Source organism: Nesoenas mayeri, assembly GCF_963082525.1.
Source record: "Nesoenas mayeri genome assembly, chromosome: 6".
Taxonomy (NCBI): domain Eukaryota; kingdom Metazoa; phylum Chordata; class Aves; order Columbiformes; family Columbidae; genus Nesoenas; species Nesoenas mayeri.
Window position 1 is genome coordinate 2,722,240 of NC_137545.1, and position 26,423 is coordinate 2,748,662.

At 43.0% G+C, this 26,423-nt stretch overlaps 2 protein-coding genes and 1 pseudogene across 3 annotated transcripts in view; 2 read left to right on the forward strand and 1 right to left on the reverse strand.

The window, feature by feature from the left end:
• The window catches only part of LOC308041678 (neurobeachin-like protein 1), a gene marked incomplete at its 5' end in the record, with an annotated part of 58,659 nt that extends 54,357 nt beyond the window's left edge, over window positions 1–4,302 (forward strand). The window contains 3 exons of the mRNA XM_080346586.1: window positions 401–549; window positions 1,230–1,365; window positions 3,890–4,302. Coding sequence (XP_080202712.1) covers window positions 401–549; window positions 1,230–1,365; window positions 3,890–3,991 — 387 coding nt within the window. The 3' untranslated portion in view covers window positions 3,992–4,302. The remainder of the gene's footprint in view (window positions 1–400; window positions 550–1,229; window positions 1,366–3,889) is intronic.
• Window positions 1–26,423, forward strand: part of LOC308041719 (cytochrome P450 20A1-like) — a 136,367-nt pseudogene that overhangs the window by 107,057 nt on the left and 2,887 nt on the right. The window contains exons 3-7 of the transcript in view: window positions 19,318–19,484; window positions 23,756–23,901; window positions 24,576–24,743; window positions 25,420–25,498; window positions 26,178–26,279. The product of the transcript in view is annotated as a cytochrome P450 20A1-like (transcript). The remainder of the gene's footprint in view (window positions 1–19,317; window positions 19,485–23,755; window positions 23,902–24,575; window positions 24,744–25,419; window positions 25,499–26,177; window positions 26,280–26,423) is intronic.
• On the reverse strand, window positions 10,760–18,696 carry LOC308041618 (alpha-aspartyl dipeptidase-like; the record flags this gene model as incomplete). Its single annotated transcript, XM_080346409.1, has 8 exons — window positions 10,760–10,838; window positions 11,218–11,300; window positions 13,339–13,398; window positions 14,891–15,064; window positions 16,457–16,536; window positions 17,125–17,199; window positions 18,425–18,513; window positions 18,596–18,696. 8 exons carry the CDS (start codon window positions 18,694–18,696, stop codon window positions 10,760–10,762), a joined length of 741 nt encoding a protein of 246 aa, XP_080202535.1.

Here is a 26,423-nt window from a genome sequence, read left to right on the forward strand (position 1 = left end):
AGTTTGGGTTGGGGGAGGGAGGGTGGCAGCGGGGCTGACAATAAGAGTGCTCTTTTCCTTTCTTCTTCCTTAATAAAAACCCTTATAAAATAGGGACATGTCCATTAAATCCATGAATGTTTTCAGAAAATTTGGAATTGATTAGATAGATAGGTAAGACGATACCATGTTACATCAACAGGTGATGAGAAATAACTTCAAAAATTTCCATACAGAACCTGGTGTACATACACATTGCGTATAGGCTCGGTAGTCCTGCATCATTCGACAAGGAAACTGTTGTCATCAGTAGTATCTGTGGGTTATTACCCAAGTTAGCTCCTGTTAGTGAGCTAAAGACACAAATAATACAATCTTAAATGTCACAGAGAACTGACTGGATCCTTTTTGATCTTTTCAGGATAAGAATGCATTACATCTCTATTCTGTCAATGGAAAATATTTGGGTTCTGAGACTCTGAAGGAGGAAGTGTCAGATATGTGTGTGACTGGCGAGTATATAGTGATGGGCAGCTTACAGGGATTTCTTTCCATACGGGATCTCTACAGGTAGTGTACCACCATCAGCAGTTTATTATCGAGATGCAAATATAAAGATTTATTGAGAAATGGCTGTGTAACGTGGGCTTTGCTTGGTGCTGTAGGTGGTAACCATTGCTTTTTTCTGTATTCCTGAAAGAACTCTTCTATGGGGGAACTAAGATAAGGAGAAAAGAAAAATGGGAGGTTATACCAGGCATTTGTCCCAATTATGCACCTAGAACTGACAGAATTCGGGAAGAGCTGTGTCTGACATCTGCGAGCTGTGATTGTCCTCATGTCTGATTAGTCACTGGGAGCTCAGCAATTGCAGGATCACGTCTCATGTAGTTCTGCACTGAGTTTCAAACTCTCCTTACTGCTGCACTCTGTAGAGCTCCATTGCTCCTCAGAATGGGAGGGATCTTTGTCGTTTAGGCAGTTGTGGGGGTAATGTTACTGTTCTTCAGTGAAAATGTCTTAATTTACTGACACATCTATGCCTGTTCTTGTTATTTGAACTCCATTCTGGAGTATGACTAGGTCGTTCCGTAGCAGTTTACAATAATTGAAATAGCGAACCGGATATCGAGAAGCTGTGTTTTATAGTGCATCCCACAGACAACAATTTCAACTGCAGTGTGATTCTTTGCCATATGTGCAAACAAATACGTGATGAGCTTTGTCTATGTGGTTTTTGATCATTGCAGCCTGAGCCTGAGCATCTCCCCCTTAGCCATGCGACTGCCAATTCACTGCATTTCTGTCACCAAAGAGTACAGCCACATCCTTGTTGGCTTGGAGGACGGCAAGTTGATTATCGTTGGTGTTGGCAAGCCCGCAGAGGTAAAACCCACCATCAAGAACTTTTTCTACCGAACAGTGGGAAGCTCACTTATATCTGCTTTCCAGTTGAGCAAGAGGTCTCCTCTATGGCAGGGTAAATTTAAGAGCAAGTTTCAGTTTTCAGTGGGAAAAAAATAACTATTGAGACTGCTCTACTGAAATTTCTCATTAAGAATCAAAGGTTTATAGGGATCACAGATGGGAAGCTCAGCTGGACTAACTTGCAAACCTTATCACTCGCATCTGAATAAGCAAAGTCATAGTAGCTAACTTTTTCTGAACGTGATAGTGTTGTCAGTCACTTCTTGATGAAATAATTTTCCAGAAGAAAACTGGAAGCGAAAGAGAGCAAGCTACTTTATTTCTCATGCTTTCTGTCAGATCTTTTGATACGCATTGATTGACACTGGGGAAAAAAATATTACTGCTTTCTGTTCAGAGTCTCTAATTACAGTGCACAAAGAATCACTTGTGTAGGTTTCCGATATGCTCTGTGCTCCATATGGTGAATAGAAACTTGTTGGTACTGGTACTGCGTATGCAATATCAAATACAGAGCATCCATCTGTCAAATAGCTGTGCCCAATTTTGCTTGTGCAGAACGATTTTGCTTTAAGTACTTCTTGTCATGATTTTCAAAGTACTTGGGTTAGTTTAAACCTGCTTCTCTTTATAACCCAATCTCCATTGTGCTGCAGTGTATTTATTTGAACGTGTGATTACCACTTTTGCATGGCCTTTAGTAAATGCCAGAAAAGTGTCTTAATTTAATTTTATATTTTAATTGTGAAAACAGAGCGACTTTATTTGCTGGTAGTTTAAAGTGTTTTAGCTAGGAGATACATGGTTTTATATTTGAACCAGGCTTCCCACAGTGTTAGCCTGACTTTGTTTGCAGCGGATGGGGAGGGAGGTTCCCACTGACCTGCAGCTGGACTTTGTCCTACTGCACAATTGACAGAGAGGTGCTTCTGATGGGGTTAAACATACGTTTGTAATGACAGTTTTAATGTCACTGTCATTTCTCAGCATCCTGTTCCTTAGCAAAGATCTTTTGTAGGCTGAAATGTATGTATATCATTAGACCAGAGGCTTTTTTTCTTTCAGCTGTTAATCACATCTATTTTTCTAACTATGGAGAAAGTGTTGTTCCAAAGACTGGATTCCTTATATGAATTTTTTTTCAGGATAATCTGTTTATAATTCAGATGATCTGCAAGCTTAATATCTATGTGAATAGATTTTTTTTTTTTAAGGAACAACATTATGTCCCAGATTTTCTAGTTTTCTATAATGCCATCAATCAATATATTTGAAAAGCATATGTATGTGGGGTATTTCTTTGAATTATTTGTAGTTTGGAAGGAATATATGAATTTCTAGAATTTTATCCTTATACAGAAGACAGTGTTGTAGTTCTGGCTTTTAGTGGTGATACTGATCCTTGGGATAAAGGGAGAGACCAACTTTATTGTGCATACGGTGAAATGCTGCTTGGTATTAAGATTGGCCTTTAGTGTTTCTGCATTGACAGTATCCAGTACGAAGTGAAGTACAACAAATGTCACTGTATTTTTAACAATGACTTGGCTGTTTGGGATGCTGCACGGTCTGGGGGATGCTCACCCGCCCGTGCCGATCCCTGTGCCTTTTCTAGCAGGCTGCTGCTGCAATGACACCGTTGTTGAGCAAGCTTAACTTGTAGTTCCGAGTGCTGGGAGCTGTTCTCAAAGCTGCGCTCTTCAGACACGCACCTTGTTTGTTGAACTGTGAGGGATTTCACCACCTAATTAGCTGCCAGGCTAATCGCTACTGGCCAATCTTAAGCCTTATATTTAAGAAAGAAATTAAAACAGTTTCTTACAAATTGTTGTCAGATGGCAAACCTACCAGATGCTGGATTTAACGTGGCCTCTGGTTGCTTGTTATCTGTCTATACTTCTGTATACTTACTCAATATGAATTACTTCTGGTTTAAATTTTACTCTGGGCACTTCACCCAGGATCTTTGGAAGACTGTATAAATCTGACACCAGGAGATAACCTTTCTCTCTTTCCTCCATTCTGCTGTCACTGCCTTGCATTTTGCTTATCTTTTCCTTTTCACTTCTAGCAATTTCTGTTTGAAATCTCTAAAATAAAACGTCCTTTCTTCTACTTTGGTTCTTTTTTGCTTCACATTCACCTCTTTTCCTTCCTATCAAAATAGCAATCGAAACACTGTTCCTAAGCCATTTGAAGTAGGATAAGTAACAAGTCTGCATTACTTGGTAATAACCCTTTAACTGTTCAAAACCAGAGAAGACTTTGATCAGTGTTTTGTCTGTTGTTTTTTGTCAGTCCCAAGAATCATCCCTAAGTGTAACTTTTGGTTTGTTTTCAAATAATTTTTGTTGGTCTAATTTTGTTTATGCAGTACATTGTAGTGTCTGCATTTCACCAGAATCAGTGTCTGAATTCCTTTTTAATTTATCCACCTTATCCCTTCCCCCTCCTTTTGTTTCTCTGAATTACTTTTAAACAGATGCGCTCAGGTCAGCTTTCCCGAAAGCTGTGGGGATCAAGCAAACGGCTCAGCCAGATTTCATCAGGAGAGACTGAATATAACACTCAAGATTGCAAGTGATTGCTGCTACCTTCTCTTGTGGATTCCAGAAACATGTCTAATCTTTTGGTCACTTTAAATGTGTATCTCAACTTTCAGGGGCTTGATTCTTAAATCTGTTGAAGATGAACCAATGGTAGAGGTACAGTAATAAGCATATGTACTCATGCAAGTTAGCTTGCTTGCATATTTTTCCTTAACGGTGTTGACTTGCTCACAGCACAATCCCTCTCTAAATGGCTGCTATAACTGTGTTTCAGGAACAAAATGAAAGAAAATAAAACAAAAACAAAGACACCCAAACCTCCAAACCCAAGCTTGCTAATTGAATTTAAGATAAGTAGCATTTGATGGAAAGCTGCATAGGGTCAGATGTTCCTTGATCACAAAAAGGGTATTTGGCTTTGCTTTGACAGCATTGTAATTCCCCAGCAGTAAATTAAAATTCTGACAGTTGCAGTGGCCAGATTCAGAATTGAGATAGGTGACATTACAACCTTTTCAATATGTTTTTAGCCCAATGAACAATGTATTGCAATTTGTTCCTGTAAATGGCTATTGCTATCTTTTTTGTAGCTCCAGTCTTAGGCTGTTCTTCAAGGAACACCTGTGTTGCACTACTTGATTATCAGAAATTGGTTAAAGCACAGACATGAATAACTTCAAAGGAGTTGAAGGTGGTAAAGGAGCTAAAGGAGGTAGGAAATGCTGCTGAAAATTATTTATATTGTTCACTAGACTAAGAAATACACCAAGAAATACCGTAATATATGTAATATCTTGAAAAATACAGAGAAATAATCAGTATCTATATTGGTCAGAGATCAATCTGCTTCATTAGTAAGGCAACTCGTACCAACAAAAGATGGATTTCCACTGCGAAATCATTTTGACAGCATTGCAGCACAATTTAGTTAAATGGCACCTTTTTGTTTCTTGGCCTGATGTTCAGCAAACTAGTTGTTAGCCATATATTTTTTTGTGTAAAACAAAGCAGGGCAACAGATAACGTATCCATTTTCAAGATGTGTTTAAGACATGGGAAAAGAAAATATCAGATCCTTATGTGCACTATATCCAACAAAATAGCTGTGGATTTTATGGTGTATTTTGGAGAAGCCATTACTGGTGGGTTTTTTGGTTTAGCAATACATCGTGATAGAAGGGTGTGTATTTCCTTGTCGTTCTGACATTTTTATAATGTTGATTACAATGATAAACCCCATACTGTTAGAAAACCCTAGTACTGAGGGAAAAATAGGAATTTTTGGATCGGCGTACGAAAGTTTGTGTGCATGTGTATAGATGTGTGTATGTTTGTGTGTATATATGTATATACATGTATGTATGTCTGTTAAGAGGAGAAAATATCATGGGGTAAGGGGCATATAGATATAAGACAAAACTATAAGTGATTGTTGGCTAGTATGTTCCCTTTTGGCTATTGCTTTCTTCCCCCACCATCACTTTTCTTGTCATTTTTATTTATTTATGGAAATGAATGTGTGTTGTATCTCCTATAAATGTTACCAGATACTCCCTGTGTCTGGGGAGCTGTTGAACTACCTGAGGAACTCCATAGGGTATAATCTCATTTCATTAACTTTTAGCACAATATTTATTAACTTTGTAGAAATAGTAATACCTCCTTAGCCAGCAAAAGGAGAACCTTCACAAGTTCTGTTAGTCTCATTCAAACTGTTTTCTTCTCCTCAATTTCTTTACTGGAAAAAAGAAATCCCTCTTAATGACTGATTACTGTGCTGTATAAAGAAAGTTGCGTTGCTGCTTCTTAACTTTTCTAAATGAGATAATAAATCAGACTAGTGAGCAAGTGGGGTCTATGCATAGTTGCAATATTCTGATTAATCACTGTGAGAGACTGGATTGTCTGGAAGGTTAGGAGAAAATAAGAATTATTTCCCTGAGTCACTTGACAAGAGAGCATTAAGTTTCAAGAAACAGAGTGGTGTGGTTATTTTGAGGCTCGATGTATGTAAAAAAAACCCCACATCCCCTATTTTCAAATAAGCTATAGAGAAGTGAAAAATACTATTTTTAATCAATTACCTATCCAGTAAGAATACTAAGGATACTATGAAAGTATTAAGTGTGTATATGAGAATGTGACGTATGTCTGTCCATTTTGATTTCATGAAGAAAGAATTTCAGGGAAGCTCTTTCGGGAGCAATTGAGAAGAATTTCAGTTCAGCTCTGAGACTTTCCTGTATTATGGAAAGCTGAAAACAACTCATTTGGGGCATTGAGTTGGTGGCTTTTATAAGAATGCATATATGTTCTGTTTAAATGCATAGATGAGTTTAAGTGTTTACTTGCAGGGGAAGGGGGCAGGAAATGATGATGTTTCAGGCTGGTAGAATCAAGTGGAAAAACTGAGGAGCCAGGTTTGGTGAGAGCATCAGGGTTTTTTTGTGACTTGCACAGAGAGGGTTTGAAAACGTCCTACAGTGGTTTAGGTATGTTTATACAACAGTTGAATTAATGTTGTTAGTAGTTTAATGTTAAAGAATACTGAATACACTCTGTCAGTTTAAGTAAAATATCATGTAGTTGCAATAATTGGGGATGAAAGAGTTAATGGTGAAGAGCTTTGACATTTGAATACCGTCATTTTAGTGTATCACAAGCATTAGGTGGTCTTCACAAATATCTGGGATGGGTTTGAATGTGGAGAGTTCTCAGGCTCAGACTTGAGCCTGGTTTGTGCTCTGCACGATGCAGTGGAATGAAGAGGGGACAGGTGAGCTCGGAGCTGCCTCGTGCTCTACGCACAACAGTGACAGCCATCGCCTTTTGATGTGTTATCTGGTCCTCGAGGATGGGAGGTGCACACCAGCTCTTGCCAGAGCCTCTCTGGAAAGACCCCCCCTGTAGGTCTGAAGGTCTGCACTTTGCTTTTATCTAAACCCAGCTCTAATTGAAAGATATAGGTGGTCAATGTGAGCGTCAGCTGGTGTGTTGTTTCTTTTGGTTTTAACGTATTTGTGTAAGTCTTTTTAAAAGTAGAAAGTGATTTTTTCTGATCAGCTGTTCACGTTGGTTGAATTGCAGTCTGTTGTGCAGTGCACTGTGAATTAGTGAACTGACTTTCATAATTCTTTGATTTCCTCAAGTCAGTAAAACTTAGGATCACATTTTGTTTTTCATGTAGGATTGGTGAAATAAGATTTTCCTTTGCTTTTGAAACAAGATTTATTTAATTGTAAAAATTAAAGCTGTGAGATGAGAGCATTCTGATTGGGAATTCAGAATAAAATAGTCTGAAGCGACAGTTGTTTCCTAACACTACACTTGTCAAGATCTTCTTGGTGGTATCTTCTTTCTTTTACTCTTTGGAACAACCACATTCAAAGCTGAGCAAGTAGGAATGTAAATATGGATATCGAAGAGAAACTGCAAACTGACTCTTTTCATAGCTGCATATAGATGAGAACAAGTAGCTTGCAGCATTGAGTCACTTCTCCCTAGCACAGTTCTGAACTTGCATACCAAAGGATGATATTTAGAAGACATCTCTCCTTTATTTCAAGTAAAATGTTTGTTAAATTTCTCTTTATCAATTCACTTGTAATTCTTGGTAGTATTTTGGTTGTCTTTTCATCTATAGTGAAGAATCTTATCTAGTCTGTGCAGTTTTTCTGCTACAGGAGCATTCAGAAAGCAGAATATTTGCTGTTCAAGTTAGCATCTGACTTAAGCAAATTATCCTATATCAATTTACTTGTTATCTAATACTCACTAATAGGATATCTAAAAACCAGCTTTTCTATTATCCATGTACTTTACCAACACCAACAAAAAAATAATATTCCCAATCTTAAACTAACTGCACTTCTCTTCATGGTTAATACACATTGTGGAAATCAGGTTTTAGGAAGCCTGTTTTGTTTTAAAAAGAAAAGAAGAAAAGGCACTAACACACACACATTACAGTTGCTTTGCTAATCTGCAGCATTGATATAAAGAAACATTTTTCCCGCTGTTATACCTTAGATCATGAATGTTATCACAAAAGAGGTTTATCAAAGTCTTTACAGGCTTTAAATAGTCTAGTCAATTGGCTGCTTCATAAGGATCCTCTTTAAAGTTGTATTTCTGTGTCCTTTAAGTGCAAAGAACTGAGTTTCTGCACTGTAAAAATTCTATATGGAACTGATAACAGTCCTACATCAGTCTGCTTTAAGGTAGTCTGCAGGAATTATGAATTTATTTGTAATGCACAATAATTAGGTAGGTCTTTTAACTCGTGCCCTAATCAATGGGAGCTGTAAGGCTCACTTCCCTACACCATGGCCCCCTCCTCCGTGTTTCCTCTGTCTTTCCCAATCTCGGTTAACAAAATCATTACAAAATACATGCACAGCAGCCAGATGCTTCACCGAACTTTTACTGTGTATCTGTATTTAGTTGAAAATGTGTATCTCTATAGGAATTATGGTATGGTAGGGAGCTTTAGAGCTAGGGAGGGCAGTAGAATAGATGTCAGCCCTTCTGTTCCTGCATTGAGTCTGTGTAGACACATGCTCTGTGTTGTCACCTGAAGGGACTCCTCTGTTCCGCCGCTAGTGGCCCCTTGATAGCTAGCTTAGATGCTGAGGCTACGTGCTGTGAATACTTTATTTCCTGTCAAGGAATCTATTTGAAAAAACAACATATGAACGCATATCCTAATGTGAACCTAAGGCCTGATATATTAAATATTCTTAGATGAAAGCACAACATAGGGTTATATTTAATTGGGTGGAAATTCAAGCATGTGCTTCAGTGCTTTCTAGAATGAGCTTTTCATGCTTTTTGGTTTAAAAGACTGTGTCAGTTCCAGCTGTAAAGACACTTGTTAGCGGTCTCCTTTGGCGGAAATAGTTTTTGCGCAGTCATATGCATCTGGGTTCACTGTACACCAACGTTAGACTCAACTGAAGCATTGGGAAGATGTCTTTCCTTCCATCCCAAGGAGCCACATTCTCCTTCTTATTACTGATTGCCATTGTTAGCACATACTGTCATAGGAAGCAAGGGTTTTCTGAAAAGCTACGGTTTAAAATAGCCATCAGATGCCTGAATGCAGAAACACCTCTGAAGGCAGCACAGCATGTTGTGCAGAGCCTGAGCCGAGTGCTGCTCATCTTACGGCAGGCTGGAACACCCCAGGTGTGAGGAACTGCTTGTAGCGTTAATTCAAAGGTACCCTTTGGTTTCAATTCACCTTTTCACTGTGCATCTGTGGAAGAAAACTGGTGTGTGTTTCTTTTAGTTACCATTTACCCAAATAGCACCCATAAAATAGATGTTGCGCTGATTTTCTTCAGGAGAGCGTTCCTCCAGTTGCGTATTCTTTTTATTTTCATCTGCTGGGCTGGGAAGTTTGGCAGGAGCTTAGGTCTGTGATTATACTCAGCACAGACACAGTTTTAAAACATGTCTTCTGTCCCAGAAGCATGATTGTCAGTAAAGATTATGGTTTAAAGCTGCTAAGGTGTTTTGAGATTGAAATATGAAACATCCAGCCATATATATCAGAGACCTAACTGAATTTACAGGCCACTTGTTTATTTAGCTTCCTGTCTCAGTCAGTATTTTCCTCTTGGGTGAGCCATATTTTTTGCCTTGAAGTAGTAACTTTTCAACATAAACTTAGTGTTGCACCTGACAGTGCTGCTTTAGTCATATGTAGCTGTGAGCTATTGCTTGAAGAAAGCCACGAGGGGAAAAAAATCATCAAGGAAAACTTGCGATACGTGTTCCGATTCAACTCTTCACAGAAGCAGCTTAATCTAAGATTAGAGAAACGCTGCTCATTAAGATTTGCGTCCCTTCAGTCTGTTTTGGTGGAAGCCGTGATGCTGCTCAGCTTGCTTGATGGATTTTTACTAAAGCTAATGAGAGAGTGGAAACAAAGGCCTTACAGCAGCGGTTAACCATATTTTCTGATAACTCTTACAGATTGTGCAATTATAAATGGATTTTTAAATGCCAAAAAATGCCTTTTTTAAGAGTTAAATGTTAGGTAGTGAGGAGTGTTGTAAATATCTACTTTCAAAATGAGCCTTCAGGCACTGTAATGAACTTGCTGACAGTCTTCTGTGCAATATCTTTTTCCCTTCTGGGTGCTTTAAGAGTATACTATATGTCTTATTTTGTTTCGATCAGTATGTTTTAAGAGTGTGTATATTGGCTAACGATGGATTTTCTTTCTGTACAGCATGGTGGAAGATGTTTCAAAATTTTGCACTTTTCTAGGATTTGCAAGTTTGTAACCTGACAATTTTTAACATGCACACTTTTGTACATAATTAGTATTGTATCTATTTAACATGAGTCTGAAGCAAATAAAAGTAATTGAATGCATAACTTCTCCCTTTATTAACAGCGCAAAAATGAAACCAATGGTGTGGAGTACACTAAAGGAACAATTATTTCATTTGGCAGGTAAAACTGGGCAGCAGGAAGAGCTGACTTGCTATCCAGTCTTGGTTGTGTTGAAATAACTTTCTTCTGGTGGGGAAGTAATCAAAGTGGATACATGGATGTACAGACACTTTCAGACTAAGAATAGCTATGATTACTCAAGTATTGCAATAAAAATTGACTTTTTGCTGGTAGAGGTGTCCAAGACATGCGTTAGGTTGGGGAGAAGAGCCCACTAATGCGTATTTATCTTTATTTATGAAGATAAGGTTCTCCACCCACCCTGGAACTAGAAGCATCTCTCTGCTTCCTCCTCATTGCATTCCCATAAAGTGACTTTTGCTGCAGAATATGCAAGGCTACAGATTCTGGAGATTACTGTCGATCAGGAGGGAACTGAAATCTGTTCCAGGCTCATGTTCAGTTGGTTTCTTACCCTTGTAAATGAGACAAAACATGTTGTGAGCTTTAACAGGAGCTAGGACAACTGTGCTTCCATCTGTTATGAGGGATAGAACAAAGCATCCTTATTCAGAACAAGCAGAGTTTTGACTCTCTTCCTTGCCTGCATCATGGGAAAGACAGATTTCTTGGTAAACGTTCATATGACTAAAGACATGAGTTCCCGTGTTCTAGAGTTGAACACGTTAGGGCCAAACTGGCATTCCTCTGGCCTTCAAAAAGAGAATGGGAAAGGGAAACAAGGGATTAATTTCTGATGTGAGGAACAGGCAGCGTGGACAAGGAGTCTAACAGAAGTCTCTCTTCCTATCTATCTGAAGGAGGATATCCATTTCAATTCAAATGAAGCATTTACCTCAAAAACAGACGTGCTCCTGTCACTCCTTGCAAGGTGGCTTTGTCTCCTTCCACTAGCAGCATCGCACCTTCCCGCAAGCCCTAATGTAGGTGTAAGCATTTAATGTTATTTTCAAGCTATTTGAAAGGCTAGAATGCTTGTCACAAGCAGTCTTAGTGCAGCTCGCCATGACTACCAACAAGACTTTCTCACTCATTTATTTCTAACAAAGTTGCCAAGACAAATTTAGGTGAGTTATCTTGTTTTAGAAGCTGCTTTTCTTGCTTATTTTTCCCTTTTAAAGAAGGACAAACCATTAAGGAGAAAAAGAAAATGTGTTTTTCCAGTTGTTGAGCATTGATAAGGATCATGGCTGAAAACATTGTGACAAAACTAGTTCAGCCAGAAGACACATTCAGAGCAGGGGGAACTGTGATCTACACATCAATGACGAGCTAAGGAGCCACAGATCAGGCCAGTTGACTGACCAGAGATGGAGGATGTGCTGGGGGGCACATAGCCCCATCTCGTTATATGTTCAGCTTGGCAAAAAAAGGCAAAAAGTTGAGACCCTTTAACATGGCCCAGGGCTTGTTGAAGCTTGTTCATCTTTTGCAATCACCACTTCCCCCTGATTTCTGCATGACACAAAAGGGGCAAGCCGTAGACCCTCAGTGTGGCCCAGGACTTGTCCAGACTTGTCCCTCTTTCACAATCACCACTTTCCCCCCCCACTCCCCCCAAGACTTTCCTCCACTCTGGGAGCTATAAAAACTCTCCTAAACCAGCATGGTTTGGGGAATACCAGCTCGGCCTTGCCAAGGGAATACCAGTCTACCAGTCTCAGCGAAGGGAATACCAGCTTGGCCTCACCAATACCAGCACGCTGAGGACCCTCACTCTGAACCAGACATCGGAGGACGCTGTGCTCCTGACCCCAGCATCCTCGCCGTGGAACACCAAGGCTACACATCATCGTACAAGTCCTGTCATCCACACTGTGGGGCCGTAGGAGACTGGATCCCTCACTCTTTTCTTTCTTCCTTTCTCTCTGCTCTTTCCTTCTCTCCTTTTTTCTATACCCCCATTGCTTTGTCTCTCCTTCAGTACTCTCTTTCTCCCTTTCCCTTTTGAACATATAAGGATAACACCATCTTTAAGCTCTGCTGTTGATTTTTGGTTAAATTTCATATTATAGCTACTGATGGTTGCCAGCATATCGCTCGCAGTAGGATTTTCGCTATTAACGTGTTGATAAGTTCTGTTATACTTTTTCCAAGTCATCATTCGCTGTAACCAATATTCCAACAAGAACTTTTACTAAAACTCACAACTGAATTGGACCCTGGAGGTGATTGTCTGTCATTCACTTCACATAACCGCACAGAATTAACCCAGAGTTAACTCACACCTGTTCTCATCTGTTGAGTCAGGGCACGTGTCATGTCTAGAGTTAACTCATCCATCATCCCATCTGTTGGGACGGGACAGTTATTATTTCTTGTTTTTACAACAGTTACAGGGTGTTTCAGAACGACAGACCCCAAAACACCTTGTGTTGTAATTTCAGATTGGGTCCATCTTTTTGAAACACCCTGAACTTGTGCTGCCACCATTCTTAGATGCACTTTGGGCCAAGCACCAGCCAGCTGGGTTTGTTAGAGCACAAACTTTATACTCCAAGCTGAAGCACAGGGACAGGAAACGCAGAGGTCCCACTTCCCCAGACAGATGTACTGTAATTACTACTGAATGAGCAAATTCAGAACCCACAGAGAATGAAACATCATGTAAAGTTAAGAATATCTGCAAAAAGATTCAGGGGAGGTATCTTACAATCTGCATGCACATCACCCCCAACATACACCATATGACTAGCCAGTGACTGGAAAGATCAGAGCTGCCTAAAATGTGTTTGGCAACAGGACTCCACACATTTAATCAGCAGAATGCATTTCATGTGTTCTAACACATCTTCTGCAAGTAAGCAAAACCCAAGGTTGAAGCTCTTAGCTTTCCATGCCCCAGTTCTGTAAGGCTTGTCAAGCAGGGAAATCTCCACTGCAAGCTAGCAAGAATGCATTTAAAATATTTACTGTGCTACAGCTATGAACTTCCTGACTGGGAACTACTACTCACCAGAACTGGAGGGGTGTTTGGTTCTTCGTGACAGTGGCGAATTCTTTCCTCTCTTGTCTCCTGCAATGAGTGTAGATTAGCTGCCCAGGCAGTAAGGTAGGACTTGGAGCTCTCCAAGTAGCATGACACGAAGCAATTTCATAACATTAAACAAATCAGGCACTTGCCCTCAAGCAGAATGCTTTCGTTAGACTAATGTATTGAAGGTAGTGGCAGGATTTACTTTAATAGATACATATTTTACCCTTCTTCACTAGCAGCAATTGCTGTAGATTGATCAAACAGAACTAACACAATCCCCAGCCTGAAAAGCCTTAAATTTTACTTCCACTCAATTCATCCAGCTCTATTTTTTTTAATGCTATCTCTTCATGATCACTCTCAGAACAAGAGCACTGAGGACAGTGGTGGAAGCAAACGCCTGTGATGCCACCTTCGTGAAAGAGGGTAGTGACCCATGGATTTCCACTGATTACATATCTGCTTAGTTTGTCCTCAAGTAGGTCACGCACTGAAGAATTTCCTGCTGTGAACAGCTCTGCCGTGTTTTCTGAGGGTTTGCTGCTGAACTGAGCAACAGTAGTTAAATCAAACCAGAAGGATTTGTTGGTAAGGAAACACAGGAACACAGCAGGGACTTGGTACAGCATAGAGCTTCTAGCCTCCTCCGGGAGAAACAGCAAAAGCCTTTTATAGGGAAAAGACTGCCTGCTCATCTAGTGACAAGCTAAGATAATTAAATGAGTACCTATAACTTAATCTAAATTCTAGAAGCACACCCTGATCCTCCATCTCTTTAGTGTCCCCTAATTCTTAATACTTCCTCTACCCACAAAGAAATTTGATTATAAGCATTTGGCCTGTTAAAAGACACACCATAGAAACTCTTCCCTAAGGAATTAGCTCCTGGCAGGCTCCTCAATAATCGGCTCCTCCATAGAGTGGAGATGTCAGTCTTTGTACTTGATGGTTCAAGTGTTTTTCTTTCAGCCACACCAGCACACCCGCGTGCTCAGTGATGGACATGACAGGGGGTGCTCTCTGCAGGGACACTGGCGCCTGAGTATTTTCTCACACAACAGGTTTGCATGCAATCTCAAGACCTCCCTGTTCTGATGGGTCCTTCAGATATTTAAGCCTCTTAATGTATGTTTAAGTTATGTCTTCTGAAGCAGCAGATAAGACAGACTATGGCAGAACTTTCCAGAAACACTATGCGTTGCACCTTAACATTTCAAATTTCTCTCTCCCTGCCCTGCCCCAAATTCCACACCAGGTATGAAGCAACAGTATTTCAGACATTGCAAAGTATCGGTGAGAAACACTCTGTTCCACCTCACTAATACTGTTGCCAACTCCTCTTCCCACTCACAGGAAAGCTTTAGGGAGGAGTAAAATGTTACTGCCTCACTGGCATTGCCCCACGCACATTTCCAGCTGCTCTAGAGAGCAGCTGTTAGAGTTATATAGCTTTGTAAGGCCTCACAAATTCGGACTGTTGTTACACCGCTGCACCCTGGTTACTGCATTAGCTCTGGCATGATTTACTTACACCCATGTGAGTGCTCTTCACATCTGGGTCCAGGTAGTGGGCGTTAATATTAAAAGGCACTAAGCCTAGGGCCTGCAGGGAAGGTGGATAAACAATTGGCATGTCATTGGTAGTATTGATGCTGATCGTAGCAACGTTGGTTCCTGCACTGGATCCCACGTAAGGAATCCCATCCTGGAAGACAAAAGCAATGATTAGTATGCAGTATCGCAACTAGGAATTACGTTTTATAGCATCCATCAATCTCAGAGACTCAGCGATCAGATCAGATTTAGTACTTCTAGCTCACTTCACTGCTGACTTCATAAGTGAAAAGCAGACAAACAAGAATTCAGATTTTTGAAGTGTGCAATAGTTTGTATATGTTGTGATTGCTGGAGAATTAGCTATTGAATGTCCTGCACTTGCAGCTCTGTGACCCCATCACAAGAGGGAACTTATAAGGTAGTCAGTGCATATATTAGACTTTGCTATTAAGAGAGGAGAAACTTGTCTACATTGCAGTTAGAGGAAATATCTGAACTAGCTTTTAACTACCTTCTGAGGAGACTGGGCCACCTGAAGCTGAGTACAATGTTGCCACGGCATCAACTTACCGGCACTATGACCGCTGTAGGTATTACTATTATGTACGTAGCACTATGTACATAGTAGTATGTACTATGCTGTACCTGGAAGGATTCCACACAAACATACAAGCGTATGGATAATGCTAAACAATTTGTAAGAATAAGCTACCTAGAGAGAACTGGTGTGAATATAACCAAATACCTATCTAGATTTCACTGGGGGCCCAACATTTTATGGTGTTTCTGCCCACAACAGGCACTGAGCTTCTGTATATTAAGACAGCCTGGCTAACCTTTCTTCTTGGCAGCTGGCCTTTTCAGATACTGCACTTGCATAAATCAGCCTGAAGTCATTTGCTGTTCCACAGTGCTAGAGGAACATCTTTGTTCTCCGCCATGGACGGCATCTTTTTGCTGTGCCTTATGAGATTCACCAGCCAGAACGGGGCTGCTGACCAGAAGGGCTCAGTGGCACTCGTACCTCTCAATTCCAGGTCAAAGAGGTACTCAAGGTAATTACACCACTTTCAACATCAACAGGGTGTTGTCTAGAAGGCAGGTATGGATCCAGCTTTATTGCTGGTTTATCAGCAGACAACCTGCAACTTGAACACATCTGTATCTATTAGCAAGATACAAAGTGGATATCTCAAGCTGAAAACCAGAGTTTCTGGACATAGATTAAATTCTTCGTTAGTATTTAAAGTTGATGGGCTTCCTTCTAAGGTGCTGTGCAGCATTGTTGATCCTAAGGTTTTACAGTTCCACATGTGGGAAACTGCTCTAGACAGACAGATTGCTGACCTTCTTTGCAGGCTTCAAGGATTAATGACAGCCTTATTTGGCCACAGATTTCATTTCATCAGGCTGCATGAGATGGCTCAATATTTGAAGTATATTAAAAATAAATATGTGGAATCAACTCGGATTTGTCTGAACAAGAGCTTGTACATGAGATCCTGCCTTTCAGACTTGGCCCAAACCCTGTAGTTTTTACCTCAAGAACTCTTTTCCTGATCTCCTGTATCAGGCTGTGGTCATACAGAGCTTTCAGGAGACCGAATGTGTTCCCACCTCCTGCAGAAAGGGAGTCCAGCTTATTTAACATGCTTTCACCAACAGTTTTAATTGAAGCCTTTACAAACTAGGCAGACCCAGTGATTTCTATGCTCTGTTCAGGCTATTATCCTGATCTGAGCAGCACTAAAACCAGAAGCTTCAGACAAATGGTCACTGAGCAGGCCATGGGCTCATGCCCTGAGTTGTCCTTGGAACACCAACGCTGGCTGTTTGGCAGCAGATACTGTTCTAATACGAGGAGCGTGGCATTGGGACACTGCTCAGGTTAAGCACAGTGGCCCTGCATCTTCCAGACTTCATAAGGCTCATACAGCTGCTATGATCATGTTTTAAACCCTCAAGTACTGTTCAAATTAATAACTTGAAACTTACTGGAGATGAAGTTCCATTGATAAATTTCTCCTGCTTCCCTCCCCACCACTAAATTCAGGGTCTTACTGTTCCCAATTAAAGCACTGTTTTCTGTAGTTTCTAGTAATCACTAGGCCCAGCTTTTTCATTGTTGTCTCTACAGTGCCAGCTCTGAGCAGGACTAATCCAGTGCCCTTTATAAACCCTCATCAAGGAGCAAAAAGTAAAACTTACCAATAAATATTGCTTCAGATTTTCTTACAGCTTCCACTGGATCACAGGATTCATGAATGCTGTCCAGCCCATAACCTTAAATGAAAAAGTATTCACTTTTGCCACTCCAGCTTGGAAGAAGAATGTGGTATGTTCAGACCCCTTCTGCCTTCTCTCCATACCCCACTCAAGACAAAAGTCTCACCAGACAACCAGGGAAACTTTGGAGAACTCTACACCACAAAACTGTATATGTCCTATGTTAGTGCAGGGCTTATGAAGCAAACCTTTGCTTTATGGATACACATGCTCAGTGCCTAAGAGCAGAGCACTTCACTCAGCAGGTGCCACCTGAGGCACAAAGTCCCCCTGAGCATTCCCGGCTCACTAGAAAATGAGAAGGAAAAAGCTGTCAGTGTTCAGCTTGATTCTGAGTCTGTGATGTGCCATCATTGGTCTAGCATTACTACAAATATCTGATCTTTGTAATTTGTTTTTTGGTAACAGTTAAAATGTCTGGCTTTGACAGATTTGCCTTGCTGGGGTTCACTAAGTGCGGGAAGTACCAGGAGAGCCAAAAGTACATGTGACATCTGATAGCAGCAACCTCTGCAAGATAAGGAGCAAGGTGTGCTGCCCAAGGAAGTGAGTACTGCTTATTACTACAGTAACAGGTCCAAAGTTATCCTGAAAGGTGATAGATATTAGACGGAGATGTTGCTGCAGGCTGCTCTGAAAAGATCTTTGCTCGAAGCAAAGCTCAGTTGCTGTTCATCATGGAAATATCTGGCTGGTTGAAATGCATTACAGCCTTCACTTAACCCCAGTAGCTGCACGGCTTGAGCAGAGGTTTAAGATGCATGGGAAGAAACATTCCCTTATGTGACTAAGGAGGATAAAAAGATGCCACTTAGTATTCAGGAACCAAAACTTCCCCCCTGAAGTAGTTACAAAGTGTTTGCAACAAGATTTCTTCCGGAGGCCTCTAAAGCATGGACTTCTAGGCACAAGTCAGCAACCAGCTCCGTGCTGCAGTCCCTCGAGTTACAGCAGAGCCGGCCAAACCCCTCTTCCCCTCTCTGCAGCACCACCCCCGTTCGGAGCCCAGGAAAACGGACTGTGGCAGCGTTGACGCCCAGGGGCGTTCACCACCTCGGCTCCTCTTACAGGAGCGGCTGGCGAGGCCGGTCCCGGGCACGGCCGGAGCGCGACACGGCTGCCCCCGGCACGGCCGGAGCCCGACACGGCCGCTCCCTCGGCAAAGGCGCCGTTTCCGCGCCAGCTGCCCGCGGGACTCTGCGCCGGGGCGCTCCAGCCTTACCCAGGCTTTCAAACTGCTCCCTGGCGGTCCGGGCGTAGGCATCTCGGTCGTGCAGGGCGCAGGGAACGAACAGCACCCGCTTCACCTTCCTGGGAGAAGAGAGGGGAGAGAGCGCTTAGCGCAGCGGGGGAGGGCCCGGGCAGGGTCCCGCAGCCCCTCCGCAGCGCTTACTCGCCCAGGAAGCTCTTGATGTGCTGCTGGCAGTGTCCCAGGTACCCCACTCCGTGCAGGATGGAGTCGGACACCAGCAGCGTGCGCCGCGGGCCCCCCATGCCGGCCCGGCCCGCTCCTTCCTGCCCCGCCGCGGTGGGGCCGGGCCGGCGCCCCCGGGAGCGCTTGTTGCGCAGGGCGTTCCCGGCCGCAGGCTGTGGCACACCGCGTGTTCTGCGCGCCCCGCTGAATCCCGCTTACAAAGGCATTGTCTGCACACCTTGGAGTTTTGCACGTATGCTGCTGTCCAGGGCAAAATCTGGGTGTAAGATCTACATCACAAACCTGAACGTTAAAATTTTTACGCAGGGATCTTTCAACTAGGTCTATAATCATGGTTTAGCCAGTGAGACCAGGCACACACAATTGATTTGCTTCAGGAGCCTTAGTAGGTTTGAGGCCTGAAGATGTGGCTTATCCAGCTTTTGTTTAACGTTTATAAGTTATGCAGCAGTATTGATGTGGAAAATCCAGCTCTCCTGCTGGAGAGCTTAATCTTAAAATCTTAAATTCAAGGAGGTTGATCCATTTCCTTTCCCTCTCTAGGCATCTAGGCAAGCATCAGTTATCCCTGGGCTGGCTCTAGCTGATGAAAAGTAAGTGCTTTCTGTCTTCGTATCGATCAAGTTCAGCATTGGCAGAGGATGCTGCTCATGACCAGACACCCTCTTTGTGTTCCTCAGGGATGGCAACTTGCCAGACATCATTGCCAGCAGCAGTTTTCATGAGTTCCTGGTGAACTTTCATGAAAAATATGGCCCACTGGTCTCTTTCTGGTTTGGAAGGCGTCTTGTTGTCAGCCTTGGCTCCATTGATCTCCTGAAACAACATATCAACCCCAGCCGGTTGTGTAAGTGTTCTTTGCTTTGTTTTTGAGTCCATTTGTTCCTCCTGGCCTTGCTTGGCATCCTATGTCAAAGGAAGCTGGGGCTTCATTCTAAGTAGAAAGAAAATGAGACTTAGTTTGTAGCTGTCATGGTGGGTCAGGTATGTCTTTGGTCCTTCTTATTGGAATTGGGCATCAGTGACCAAGAGTTGCTGCTGTCCAATGGCCATCAAGAAATTAGCATGCTTGTGTCTTTTACCATCTCCCTACAAGCAAATGTTGATGGAAAACGTAATGCTCATTAGTAACTTGAAACTGCAAGGTGAAGATCCTGGAGCCATTTGGCAAACATTTTAAAAACAGCTTGAAATACAATTTAAGAGAAGGAACTTTGCTAAATTAAGTCTGAAAACAGCTGTACTAGATTGTGATAGCTCACTGGTGTGGTTCAGTATGGAGGTTTTTAAAGTAGTATTTGAAGTGCTTTAACTTCTGTTTTTCTTTGGTGTGTGGACCTTTGTGCTGAAAGCTTCAAATGATCTTCCAGACTTGGAAGTGATCAGTGGTGCTGGTAGCTGAGTTCGCCATCTTAGTCCTGGGAGGGTATTTGAATTTATGGTGTAAGCCTCTTAGGTGGGTGCTTTTCTTCCTAAGGTGATGCCAGACAATAAGTTAACTCAGTTGACGCTTGGCTTTAACCTCTTGTTTTTCCAGTTTTCATCCTATAAGGTTGAATAAGGTGCTGGTTGCACAGCTCTGACCTGACACTGTAAGCTGTCTATAGGCACAGGCACATATCTCAGCATCGCTTTGTGCTGGAGTCATGACGGGTAAGCTTTTTGTGCAATTGCATGATGGACTCAAAGAAAACGGTGACAATCTGGGGAAGGTGTGGGAGTTAGCAAAGATCAGCAAGACACAGTAGATAGCAATGACACTCCAGAAGGTGGAAACCCACTCTGAAGGAGCTGAATGCACTTGTGTGTCTTTGGGAAATTGAGCAGACAGTCACTTTCTCCACACTCAGAGAAGTGGTGACAAGCACTTGAGCAGGGAAGTTCTCAGAAATGTACTGAATTTTGGAGTACCCAAATACTGGTAAAAAAACCAAATACAGTGCCTGGACTTAAAATACAGGTAATGAAGTGACCCAGGCAGCTACAGACTAGCCTGGCATCCTGCTGTGCCCAAGGGCTAAACAGGTTTGTTAAGAATGGGGATAAACAGGAAATGCATGCTGTACTCCTTTGATAATTGGACTTCTAGACAAGGAAAGTGATAGAACTGTGTTTCTGTCAGAATTTCAGTTCAGAATTTGCTTGGACACCGCTTGGATTATCACTGAAGGTGGAGGCAAAGGGATATGAAAAGTGAAAGTGGGAGCAAGGCTGGATTGTGTTGAGAAAGTGAAAGGCTGGGTTGGAGAGGTTAAATACTCCCAGTTAGGTTGGCAGCCTGTCCTGATGGCATCACACTGGGACCCCTTGCCAGCGCAGGGAAGCAGAGTGTCAGAGCAAGGAGACGCGTACCCCTGGGGCTGGGGCAGCAGCAACAGGAAGGGGAGGAACAAGAGCTGGATTGATGGCCTGCAGGATGACATGGCCACGGAAAAAAAGAAAAGAGTGCATGTATTTTCTGTAGAGAGAGGAAAGGATGATGAAACATGAGCCAGACCTGGAATCCTGTGTGTGGCTCTGGCCCCCGCACTCAGCATGATTTTGAATAAAGAAAGTGCAAAGGCAGGCTGCTAGCCTTGAAGTTGGACTAATTGCATTCACAGTTATTAATAGGTTCCTAGTGCCAGGAGACTATTTTTCCTTATGTCTAAGGCAATGTTTGAAGTTGGTACCTTTTCGTGGCCTCTTAGAGCTTTGTTGAGATTAGTTTGCAAGGAGAATTCGAAGGAAGTAAAACTTTGCTGCTGGGACTGACAGTTCCTGTGAGATGTTCCGGGTAAGCAGGACTGCGAAGGGTGTGGGTGTAAAAAGGGTGGACTAGCTCAGGATTGCCAGGACCAGTGTGTTCAGAGACCCACTTGGAAAACTCCCATGAGCTGATGTCACCTTTTGGGTTGGGACAATGAACCTGATGCACATCGAATGCTGGAGATGGAGCTATGAGTCCTGGCCTGTTTGAGCAGGACCACTTTAAGGACCGCTTCATTGCTGTTCTGTGTGCATTTGTTCTCTGCAGGTTCAGAGGTCCTTTCCATTTGTGATACTCAGTTCTGCTTGGCATTTGTTTTGACTGTCTAGAGTTAGATCTTTTCCCCACATTCACTTACAATGATGTCCAGGACAACATTCTGAGGCTCATGGAATGAGGGAGATTTCCTTGTAAGTGGAAGGAACATTTGAAATTTTTGTATGCTTCACTGAGAAGACTGAAAATGTAGCCTTAAGATGTTTTCAAGACAAGGACAAAGGAAGAAGTCCGTGAAAGCTGACGCAGGACAGAGCTCTGTCTCTGAGAGACCGTTTGTGCCTTGTGGAGTCCCCGTGGAGAAACAGCCATTTCCCAAATGCTGCGAGGCAGGGCCAGCCCTCAGCAAAGGGCAGCCTGGGCTCTGCAGTCCTGAGCGCACAGCACAGGGTGGGTCAGTGGCATGGCTCTGTCATTTTGCACCAGAGACAGGGGAGACAAAAACAGCCCGTGCTTGATCCAGCAGTTTTCTTTCATCTGCACCCGGAGAATTTTGCAGTTTGTGCAGGTGGTGGTGCTAAGCATCCTCTGGCCTCTCCAAATGCATCTGCTTGCCAGATTTGCCGTGTGGGCTTCACCACCAACCATGTGTCTTTCTGGCTACCCCAGCACTGTACCTCGCTCTGCCAGGACCAGTTAGCGGGCCATTGTGGCACGAATAGCAGCAGCAGCCCATCCGTGGCAAAGCAGCTCGGAGGAGGAATCGGCAGCAGCAGCTCGAGTCACATAACAGCCTGCTCCACGTGGAGAGCCACCGGTACCATCTGCTCTGCCGAAAGACACACACACATACTCCTTGTCATTCAAAGTGGGAAAGAGGGTGAGATGCAGAGCTTAAAAACATTGGAAGGGAAATGATATGAGAGAAAAGTATTTAGGAAAGTTTACCACATTCATGGCCTCATTAGCTACCTCCATGTCATTAGGTAGTAAGACCTGTGCAGGTGGGAATTGTCTCGTATGTTTGTCTGGTAGTGCAATGAGGCCCTGATCTCTGCTGGGAATCCTAAATACAGCCACAATTGGTAAAGTCATATGTGTCTAGCTCAGCCTTGATGTTTTCTGATGCCTCAGAGGTTTCATTTTCCATCTGGGAGAAATAACAAACTCTCATAAAATATCCCTCTTGAAAACCCCCTGACTGCTGCTTCTAAGTAGTTCCTTAAAGATTCTGCCAGTTTTGCAAGACCCACAGAAAAGTTTAGAGAAAGGGAAAAGCATATGCCATTCTTTATTGCATAGTTTTGCCTTGACATCTAATGTACCTTAGCAACTTTATTAAGTAAAGGCCCCTGGTGGTGAAATTCAGAGTTAAAAATCTAACTGAAGTGAGCTGTGGATATGAAGGAAGGAGGATGTGTGCTTTGTCTAGTTTGTACACCATTGCAAGCGTCTGTGCAGAAGGAAGATGGGAAGTAAGGCAATTAGAAGTACAAAGTATTCTGTAGCTTTGTGGGGCACTGTTTTCTGTCTGAGCTCTGCTGGAGGCAGCCCTCGACTGAGAAAGGTGGGTGTTAGTTTGGGAAGAGCTCATCAGCAGGGAACTCGGCAAATGCAAGAGAAATCATGCAGGAGCAGTAGGGTGTCAGCTGAGGTTTGCTGGGCCGTGAAGCAAGGTGAGGAGCACACAGAGCAACCTTTGGCCCAGTCTCTGATGGGAGCTGATCTGTGTTGAGCACACAGCCATGGTCAGGGCAGGAGAGCGCACGAGGTGTCAAGAGGGAATGTGCTAGAGGGGCTGCAGGTCAGGCTGGAGGAGGAGGGAGAGGAGCACACCACGCTCACTGGTGTCACCACGTCAGTGACACCACCAGCTGGGAACTGGAAAGCTGGAAACAAGCTTCTGAGGTGTTACTGCTAAAGAGTTCCTTGGCAGAGCCAACAGGCCCCCTCTGCAGGGGTTGCTGATCACAGGATGGTGCTCTGCCCGAGAAGAGACCTTATAGGAGGTCCCAGCCCACTGAGCAAGAGAAGATGTACAGCCCAAAGAGGTGCACAAGTAACAGTGCCTGATTAAAGAGGTAACTGTTTTCATCACCTCTGTGTGGTGTGACTGCCTGACTTTTGAATGGCGTTTCCTTTTTTGCTTTCAGCGGATCCTTTTGAGACAATGCTGAAGTCCCTCTTGAGGTACCAGTCCAGCCTGAATGCGGATACAAGAGAGAGCCACATGAGGAGAAAGCTGTGTGAAAATGGCGTCAACAAGGCCTTGCAAAGTAACTTTGCTCTCATCCAGAAAGTGCGTAACTGCCTTTGTACAGCAGAGAAGCCCTGTGTGGCTCACAGGGGAACGTTTAGTGAGAATGATCACTAGGATAAAGGAGCTGTGTTCAAATTAGTGCTGGAACTATAAGCATCTGAGACAGCAAACAGTCTCTGCCCATTCAGGTAGGATGTGAATATTTGGTTTCTCTTAGCTCCCGTGGGTTAGGGGGAAGGCTCAGCTTGATGGCTTTTTATGCCAAGATACCAGATGCAGTTAAACATACTGGAGCATCTGGATTCTAGATTTATTTCCCAGGACAGGAGTGGGGAGCAAGGAACCAGCTCTTGGGATCACAAACAGGTGAAGAACTGTTCTGCTGACTCAGTCCAGCAGCCAGAATTTGATCTGTTTTCTCAGTCTGGAGCTACTAGCATTAAAGGTTGTAAGGCTTCTGTTGTGATAGAGGGAGCAGGAGAGGAGGACAGGGCTGCCTTGTTGGGGGGAAACCTTGGGAAGACGCACAAGATTTGAGGCTAAAATGTTACTGTTTGTAAGTTAATGGAAGGAAACCCTGGAAAGAGTGTAGCTTCATGTCATAGCTGTGAAAATGTGGTCTGCCCTAGCAACTGGGTGGGAATGTCTCCAGGGTAGGTTTGGTAAATAGGCTGCTGATATTACTGCCAACTAATGGTTCCTTCCCTCTCCAGCTGTCAGAAGAGTTGCTAGCCAAATGGCTGTCTCTGCCTGAGGCGCAACACGTGCCCCTCTGCCAGCACATGCTGGGCTTTGCCATGAAGGCTGTCACACAGACAGCTATGGGCAGCAGCTTTGAAGATGACCGGGAAGTTATCCGATTCCGCAGGCACCACGATGCAGTAGGTGTCACAAAGAGCCAGGAAATCTCCTATTATCTTTTCCTACGCCAGCAGCACACGGCTTGTGTCTGTGTACAGTTTAGTACAAGGTACTGCTGAGACTTGAACATTAAGTTAACATCAAGAGCCTGAGGGCTCTGCCTCAGTTATCCCAAGCTGAAACTGTCAGAAAGATCCTACTGCTCATCCTGCTGTCATTAGTCTAAGAGGTTTCTAGAGGATCTATGGGGACCAGGAGCCCAGATCCAATGGCAATTGAAAGGTGTTTGGTACATAAGTGAGATAAACTCTGTTGGGAATGCTAATGGCACTTCCACTTTTCAAAGATCTTCTGAAGGCTCTGGGACATTGTGGAGACAGGAAAATCAGAGAAGGTCCCAAGCTGTGTCCTCATCTGGGGATCTTAAATCTGCTGGTGATAGGGTAGGAAAGAGATAGTTAATCTCCCATTAAAGAATCCCATGGTTTTTTTCCTACAGTTGTAATTACAGTTGTTTCATTTCAATTCAGTTTCAGCTATCATAATATCTGGAATGGGACAGGCTGTCCTAGAGAGGAGACCAGTCTTGTAGTCACGGGAAGTCTTCATTTGGTGTTTTCGTATTACTGAACAGGGGAAGAATAGAAGGGTCTCAGCTTGCGGTGAGTGATGATGCTCTTCTCTCTGTCCTTTCAGATCTGGTCAGAGATTGGGAAAGGTTTCTTGGATGGGTCTCTTGACAAAAACATGACCAGGAAGAAGCTTTACGAAGATGGTAGGTACCTCCCAAAATCGGGGTCTTCCTTCCACTCTGATTGATACTGATTTTCAAGCCTGTTATGGCAGTGCTTTTATTTCTCATATATTTCACAGTAAGTTACTTTATTTCTCAGTTGTCCTGTCTTTTTTGTCACAAATAGTTAAAGCCTTTCAGTATTGATTGAGAAGATGTTAAAAGCAGTTTGTATCCAGAACTATGGATTTGCTTGTTAGTCCTCCAAACCCAGTGTTTCCATCTTTTTGTTGTTAGTTCTTTGGGTTTCAGAACCTGAGGACAACTGCTGTCCCATTAAAATGGGCTTTTCTCATGGGCACTTGTTCAGGCCTGTTGCTGAGTTGTAGCAGTATGATGCATTAGGACACAATTTCACAAACTCCAGGTAGTGCAGGTTGCTGTTCAGGTGTTGCTGATTTCAGCTCATCGAGTACGTGTCTCAGTTATACCTGTAAGGCTGGCTTTTTATAGGCAACCTGTCTTGCTTGGTTCCTACCTTTTCAACTAAATTGGAGATATTGCCTTCCAAATTGACAGCAACATGTAACAGAGGCTGCTTCTGTAAGTGAGCCCAGCAGGGCCAGCTGGTCTGAAAATCTGCTTGGGGAGATGGATTTGCTTCTCTGCAGCACTCAGAATGACCAGGTTTTAAAATAAACATGTTTTTTTGCTTCCAAAGCTCTGATGGAGATGGAATCCACCTTAAGGAAAGTTACAAAGGAGCGCTGAGGGAGATCATTCAATAGACACCTTGCTGCAGGGGAGCCTAAGTGACCAGCAGGTGTGTGCAGCTAAGTCATTACACACTAATGGACTTGCTCATTACATTGTAGCCTTTGATTAATTTAAGCTTTTGCATCTTAGATCAGATTCCTTACTAAAGCAGAGTTTCTTGTTCTTTTTCCATCCCCACAATGTTTAATTG